The sequence below is a fragment of the Sceloporus undulatus genome, unplaced genomic scaffold (assembly GCF_019175285.1).
Source record: "Sceloporus undulatus isolate JIND9_A2432 ecotype Alabama unplaced genomic scaffold, SceUnd_v1.1 scaffold_13, whole genome shotgun sequence".
Lineage (NCBI taxonomy): Eukaryota > Metazoa > Chordata > Lepidosauria > Squamata > Phrynosomatidae > Sceloporus > Sceloporus undulatus.
In genome coordinates this window covers 4,457,433-4,464,988 of record NW_024802935.1, presented here as the reverse complement: position 1 = coordinate 4,464,988, position 7,556 = coordinate 4,457,433, and the positions used below count along the sequence as shown (strand labels likewise).

The 7,556-nt window shown below is 44.9% G+C and overlaps 1 protein-coding gene across 1 annotated transcript in view; it reads right to left on the bottom strand.

Moving 5' to 3' along the window:
* Positions 1-2,291: 2,291 nt before the first annotated feature.
* LOC121917247 overlaps positions 2,292-7,556 on the bottom strand; it is a 25,514-nt gene continuing 20,249 nt past the window's right edge. Inside the window, exons 9-10 of the mRNA XM_042443013.1 lie at positions 6,670-6,763; positions 2,292-3,084 (exon numbers count right to left, since the gene is read on the bottom strand). Coding sequence (XP_042298947.1) covers positions 2,955-3,084; positions 6,670-6,763 — 224 coding nt within the window. The 3' untranslated portion in view covers positions 2,292-2,954. The remainder of the gene's footprint in view (positions 3,085-6,669; positions 6,764-7,556) is intronic.

Below are 7,556 nucleotides of genomic sequence, written 5' to 3'. Positions count from 1 at the left end.
TGGCTTGAATAAGCAAGAGGATACTTGAGAATCTCCATGGACTTCACCCTCATCTTGTGACAATTCCCCCTCCTCAGTCTCAGAAGCTGAGGAGCCACAGTTCCCCTCTGAGACATCTTCATCAGAAGAGTGAGGGGCGCGGGCTCGCTTGCGTTTGATAGAACTCCTAGTATATCTGGCCTGTTTGGCTGGGGGGCAGTAGGAGCGTTAGGAGTCAGAGTATGATCATGAAGCTCCCTCGTCATCCCACTTCGCTTCTGAAGAGGAAATCCCCCCATCATCCTCAAGATGGCGGCCCCCCATGTGAGGCTGCGGGCTCAGCCTGTTCTAGTTGTTGGGCGGGCCCATGATGGTGGCGCCCATCGACGGCTGCGTGGCCAGGATGGCGCACTTCTGGGTTGGCTCCAAAATGGCGGCCCCCCATTGCCGACCATGTGGTCAACATGGCCGCGTCATGAGGAGTCGGCGTGGGCCCAGTGCCGCCACGGTGGGTGTCGGCAGTCCACGGGGGTCCCCACCCGCTGAGAAAAGGCACCTTGCGGTCACCAGGAGAGAAGTGGGCCTGTGGTAGGAAGGGCCCCGGCCACACGAAGAAGGGGGAACCCCCCAGAAATGGGCCGCCACCCCAGAGTGGCATATTGGGTCCGAGGGAGTGCAATCCTGCGCGATTGCCCTCTTCCTGGGGGGCCCTGCCTAAGGTCGGGGCTTCCCTTGTGAAGAAGGACCGGAACCACTGCAGCATCTGCGGTGGAGGGGGGAATTACTCACGTCCTCCTCGTTGGAATCCGACGTCCCCAGTGCAGGATCTCTCTGTTCTGACCCTGACCGGGTCGTCTGGGAGACCCTTGCCTCAGCAGCGGAAGGGAGGGTGAGCTCGTCTGGTGGCTGTGGGCGCGCTTCCCCTACAGGGACGGTCCGTGGCGGAGAGGTCACACTGGGAGCAGCCGGTAAAGCCGAGGCTGGCCTGGCCTGGGCGGAAGCGAGCTCCCCTGTGGGCCTGGACTCTTTGTCACTGGCCATGGCTCTAGCTCAAAGGGGGGAAGTGGGAAGAGGAAAGAGAAGGAGAGAGGAAAAAGTTTTTTTTTAAAAAAAAATAGATTGGGAGGTAAAGGAAAGAGGAAGTGAGGAAGCCAGGCGAGCCAGGGGGAGCTGTAGAAGAGCAAAATCCAAAATCTCAAAGGAGCGACGAGAGAAGGAGAAAAACATCCTACCAGGAGCGAGGCAGGAAGAAGACTGGAGTTCCTGGGGTAGCTCTGCCCGCGGGGGGGGGGGGGGGGGGGGGCCTTGGATTGTGTTTTCATCTCTACCTGCCTATCAGGAGCCAAGTGGGCAGAGCCACCCAAAGTCTGGATGCTCACCCCCTTCTCTGCTGGGAAACTATAGCTAGTGTTCACTGGGGCTTGTTACAGTAAGCACACAACTCTCTGGTTACAGCAATTCTACTGGCTAGCTATATTCTATTCAACAGAAGCTTCCTCAGAAATTCAATACAACTTATTGTATGACTTCAAGTAGTTTCAAATTTATGGCGAACCTATTATGGGCTTTTCTTTGCAAGGTTTGTTCCAAGGAGGCTTGCCATTGTCCCCTTCTGAGCCTGAACGTGTGTGATTTACCCAAGGTCACCCACTGTGTTTCTTAGGGTGAGTGGAAATTTGAATGCTGGTTTCCAGCACTGTGTCATGCTGGTTCTCAATGTAACTTACTCCTTAGTGAGTTTAGGACTGAAACTTTACATCAGAAGTTAAAATGCTGTTAGATGTTTTATGTTGAAACTCGTGTTATGTTATTGACTGGAGTAATATAGTTATCTGTTAGTTATGATAGAACTTCGCATAATAACCATTTCAGAATGAGAACTCCAGGACTAGATAAACATTACAACATGAAAGTCCTTCTACAAAGGCAACTGAATTCCTATTTTTTAGGTGTTCTTTGCACATATCCAAAAGTGATATATCATGTGTTATTTACATTTTCAGTGGCCAAAATGCATTTGCAAGCTAAAAAAAAACCTTGAATCAACTTTTCAACCAATTCCACTTTTTGATAGTCCTCTGGACCCTACCCTGTCAGAGAAGTGGGGATTTGCTGTAACATTAATTCCCCCTGCCCACCCAACAGCATAGTAGGCAAGAAACGGAGGAGGTAGGTATTAAGAAATGGACAGGAAGTAAAATACTATACTAGAAGCTGTGAGCAAAAGTCTAGCTTGCCTCTTCTTTTCAAACAGAAAACTCCCAGATATAATTGAAAAACTCAGTTAAGCAACCTAAATTCAACCATATATAAAGGTTTATTATGCAATAAAGATATAAAAGTGCCAAGCACTTTGGTGTACACATGTAACATGTTAAAATCATATTTGAAATACACAATCTTTCCAAATTTAGTATTTTCAGCAACAGAATAATGTTGATGCTCACCAAATAGTAAATTAAATGCATTTGAACAGCCTTTTACAGAACATCATGGATTAAGAGTATATCTTGATTAGCCAAGCAAACACTTAGTCACCATAAAATGATTTGTTCCTAATAAGGAACATTTAAGCTTGATGAGCTTTCAAAGAGGAAGAGAACTTTCTCTTAATAAGCCAAATGATCTCTGCAAAAAAGCAAGATTAGTTTGTTTTTAGAGATGTGGTCCCTATTTAACTTCTGGAAGGCTATTCAATTCTTGGGTGGCAAAGCATAAGTATAATGAGTTGGATTCAGTGCCACATGAGCCAAGGTCTGCTGATAAAACAAGAGTATTCACAGCTCTCTCTTCCTTTGCAGTCTCAGCATGCTTTTAAAGTCTGTGACTCTGTATTCAAAGTGAAGTTTTTGGGTTGTAAGATTAAGGAGAGCTGGTGAAGTGTTTTTCTATTTTCATTCATGAAAAGTCCATTGGGACAATGTTCCTTTCCTGGATGAAAAGACACTTTGGATCTAAGCAAGTTATCTTTTTATTTAAAAGTTATGAAGTCCCTTGGCATATTCTTCCAGAGATGACCCTTCATAGTCTTTACATGCAAGTTCTTCCACATGGACATATTTACTTCTCATTTTCCCATCATTGTAGTTCAAGCATCTGGAAACACTGGAAAAAAGAATTTTATCAGTAAGAAATAAAAAGGAGTGACAATCCTAGAGTGTAGGCATCTGAACATGTGCTGTCAATAAACAAGCTCTTTCACCTGAAGACGGGGGCTTTTTGCACTTTTGTACAGGTTGGAGAAAAAACTTTCCACCATGTTGCACCATTTCCGTACCTAATTAATGTACTAATGCATGGCTACAGCTTGACAAAGAAATCCATAAACAAAGATAAGATAATCAAATCCACTGTATATTACATAAGGTGTACAATGAGAATATACAACCTTAACACCAAAGCTAATAATTTTAAAGCCATTATTGCACTAACATTGTAAAATTGTAATCCTGCATACTTTCAGAGTTGAGTTTATCTAGAACATTAACAATATTGATCTGTGATCTGAAGCAAGGCATAGAACACAGCTTAGCAGTACAGCATGTAGATAATTCAGGTACATCTCCTGCTCCTCCTACCAGGACTGGGAGAAATTTCTTTTTGAAGTCATAGTGAACCAGTCAGAATATATTAATACTGGTTATATATAATGTATTGGGTGTGAATTGTATGTTTTTCCAGCTAGAGTATGGTATGATCGCTTCGTTTGATCAGTGGTATTCAAAGGCCATGAATTAGTGCCAGTCTGCAATCCATTGGCTGTCAGTCCATAGCACATTTCCAGGGAAGAAAGAAACAATTGCTTGGTACAAATACAGCAGAACTTTGTTATCTGCTGTCTTGCCATCTGCGGATTTAAGCATCCGCAGACAGCACACAGCTGTGCCACCACTGGGACAATGGGATTGAAGTCCTCCCTCCTTCCCTCCCATCTCTCTCTCCTTCCTTCCTTCCTTCCTTCCTTCCTTCCTTCCTTCCTTCCTTCCCCCCTACCTCCTCCTCCAAGGCTTCTGCCCCAGGCTTGGCTTTGGGGGTGGAGGCTGCAACCCCATCAACTGGAAGGAGCTGGAACTGTGGCTTGGGTCTCGGAGCCCCCCCTGCCCCCAGGCCCAACACCCAGGATGGAACCTCCAGGCTCTAAGACCCAAGCCCCAGTTCTGGCTCCCTCCAGCCGACAGCGCTCCAGCCTCCAGTCCTGAAGTCAAGCCCATGGCAGAAGCCTCGGAGGGGGAAGTAAGGAGGTAAGGAAAGGAAGAAGGAGTCCCTCCTCCTTTCCTTACTTCCATACTTCAGTCCCATTGTCCCCAATGGCAGCATGGCTGTGTGGCTGCCCTGCCACTGGGGTCAATGAGAATTGAGCATCTGCGAATTTTGGTATCCATGGGAGGCGGTCAGGAACAAATCCCCTGTGGATACCAAGGGCCGACTATACAGTGCTCATCCCTGAGATGCTGGGGAAAAACCCTGCTGGTTTATCATACCAGAAAGCTTGAGAACCACTTTCTTACGCTAATTACGACCACCATATCCCCCCCCCCATTTTCTGAAGATTTTTTTTCTTTTTCTTCAGCTGAGAGAAGGGGCAGCTCCTATTCAGTTCTCAGCCAAATACTGTAAGTGGTTTGCCCTTTTCCTCAGCTGGGAGAAATATGCCTCCCTTCTCTCAGTTGAAGAAACAATCTGTCTGTTTCTTTGACTGAGAGAAGTGTAGTGACAGCAGGGCCTCCCACCCCATTTAGCATGTGCAGAAAGGGCTGGTTTGGGGAGCTCAGTGTGGGCAGCCTTATCCCCCACTGTCCTCTCCTTTGTCCATGGAGGCCCTAGGGCCCAGATTGTGTAGAAGCTGGCAGCCTGCCACGAGCAAGAAGACAAGCAAAAGGTCATGAAGGACTTTGGCCATCATGATCACAGGTAAGTGAAACTGCAGATACCAGTCCTGCGAATTCTGGGATTGTACTGTATATTAATTCAGATATAATTACCCTTACTTTATAAAAACAATTAAACTGCCAATAAGAACCCTGAAAGAATGTAACGGCTTCTCTGTCCTATTTTCTTACTTGAATTCTAGAAAGAATGATATAAAGCTTCCTAGAACAATACAGGGTACTCTCTCCCAAGGCTCTCCATAAAGACTGCACTTTTCCTCACTAGGCCATACCCCTGGTCATTCACAAGAATGAGACAGCATAGAGAACGGGCAACTCCTGTATCATCAGTGCGCAAAGGGATCTTGAAGCACCTTTGGCTACATTCACCCAGCAGAAATAATTCAGTTTGTAATCACTTTAACTGCCATGGCTCAATGCTATGCAATTCTGGGAATTATAGTATAGTGCAACATTTAGCCTTCTCTGTCAGAGGACTCTGGTGCCATAACAAACTAGAAATTCGAGGATTCCATAGCATTGACCCATGGCAGTTAAAGTGGTTGCAAGCTGGACTGTTTCTGCAGTGAAGATGCAGCCTTTGAAACTAACTCCTGCATCATCAGACTACAGTGGGACCTCAGTGGACATGCCATCTGCGTACTTGAGCATCTGTGGATGGCAATCTCATGTTGTCCTCAATGGCAGCGTGTGCATGCAGCTATAACACCACTGGGGACAACTGCACTGAAGTCCTCCCTCCCTTCCTCTCCCCCCCTTCCGAAGCTTCTTCCCTGGGCTTGGCTTCAGATTGGAAGTGGGGGTTGGAGTCCCATCGGCCAGAGGGAGACAGACCTGGGGCTTGGGTATCAGAGCCCCCCCCCCCCCCGGTTAAATACCTGGAATGGAACATCCAGGATCCAAGTTGCAAGCCATGTGGCTGCACTGCCATTAGGGACAATGGGACTTGATCATCCAAGAATTTGGGTATCTGTGGGGAGTTCCAAAAAGGATCCTCCACGAATATTGAGGGCTGATTGTACTGTTTTCATTTCCAGGTATTGATAAAGGAGAGGCTGTTCCTAAGTATACAGAAGAGAAAATGCAATGATTTGACCACGCAGAGGTCTCTAGAGTAGACCCATTTCTGGGTACTGAAAAAGGGGGCATCCATTTCAGTGCAGAGAGGAAAATGACAGGGGAGAAAGAAAGGGAGAGAAACTAGTAAAGGGAGAAAAAGAACAGAGTGAGGAAAAAAATGGAGAAACAGAGAATGCTGATACAGACCTCAAACAGGTGGGCCAAAAAGGCTGCTCTAAACACAGCTGGAGGTTGAGCCGAGCCCAGAAGAGCCAGGCCAAAAGGAGAGGGAAAAACCTGCTCCTTTTTGGTGGCCTAGTTCGAGACCATGCGTGTGTGGTTGCCATGGTCCCAGCATGAGTGGAGGCTGTCCCAGGATGGACCTTTTGGGCCATCTGTTTGAGGCCTTGGTTCCACCTACTTGGATTCACTACCCCTTTTAGCCCATGGCCTTTGTAAGATTCTGAAGCAATTATGAGACGCTTAGGCTGAAAAAGACTCCTATCCCTGTCCTAGAATTATCAACAAAAAATAACCAGTCAGTTGCATGAGTATCTGTGAACATGTAAGACTAATGATTTTCTGATTTGTATTAAATACATTTTAAGGCAACTCTCAGCACAAGACAAAATCTGTATTTCCAGTGTGCTGGCTAATAGGAACCTCTTAACCATTATCTCTTCTCCACAGTCTCCCAGAAACGGACAAAGGGATAGTGAAAAGAAAATCAGGTGGCACTTACTCTACTGTACAGTTTTGTGATCCTCCAGGAAAGACATAATTTTGCAAACACACGGAAATACTCTTATTGTCATTCTCATCTGCTATCATGGATTCTGTTAAAAAGACACACATGGTGAATAAAATAAATACTCAGCTAAGAACTTGGGAAGCAAAGGATGAAAATGACAAAACAAATCAATCTACCTTATACAAGGCAAACAATAAAAAAGCAGATGAAGCCTTTCCACTTAGCAAAATGTATAAATAAAAGTAAATCAAAACCTGATTTTTTTAAAAAATAAATGTTTCTTTGTGTCCTTACAAAATTAATACATAAATGTGTTCAAGCCCATACTTAAAAGGCTTTTAAGAACAAAATCTATGTCCTTCTATAAGTTTGCTTTACTATATAAGCAAGCAAAAACAAAAATAGTTGAGCCACATTTGGGATAACCACATATCAGCTTATGAAACTGAGATACACTGTTTTTTAAAGGATGGTGTCATTCACCAATCAAAAGTAAACTAGGAAATTACTCATGAACCATTATTCCCACAGCTAGCTTTACAAGACAGAATATTAAACCAAATTCAAACCATAAATTAATATTCTGGTTTTGTTCCACACGTGATAATCACAGTTTCATGCTTAGAATGAAACACCAAACTATAAGCCTAATAAAGGATTTCTGGTTTTATTCTATTTTACATGAATAGAAGACAAAGGGGGCTACATGCGCATGGAAAAAGGTATGTCCGTATCTTGGCTTATTATGGTATGAACCTTCTAAAAGGAACAGTAACAGCATTATTGGGGCAAACTATAGACATATGTGCTTGTTGTCAGGGATGATGGGAGTTGTGGCTCTTCACCTGGCCTGGAACTCACCACCTGGTTGTGCACCA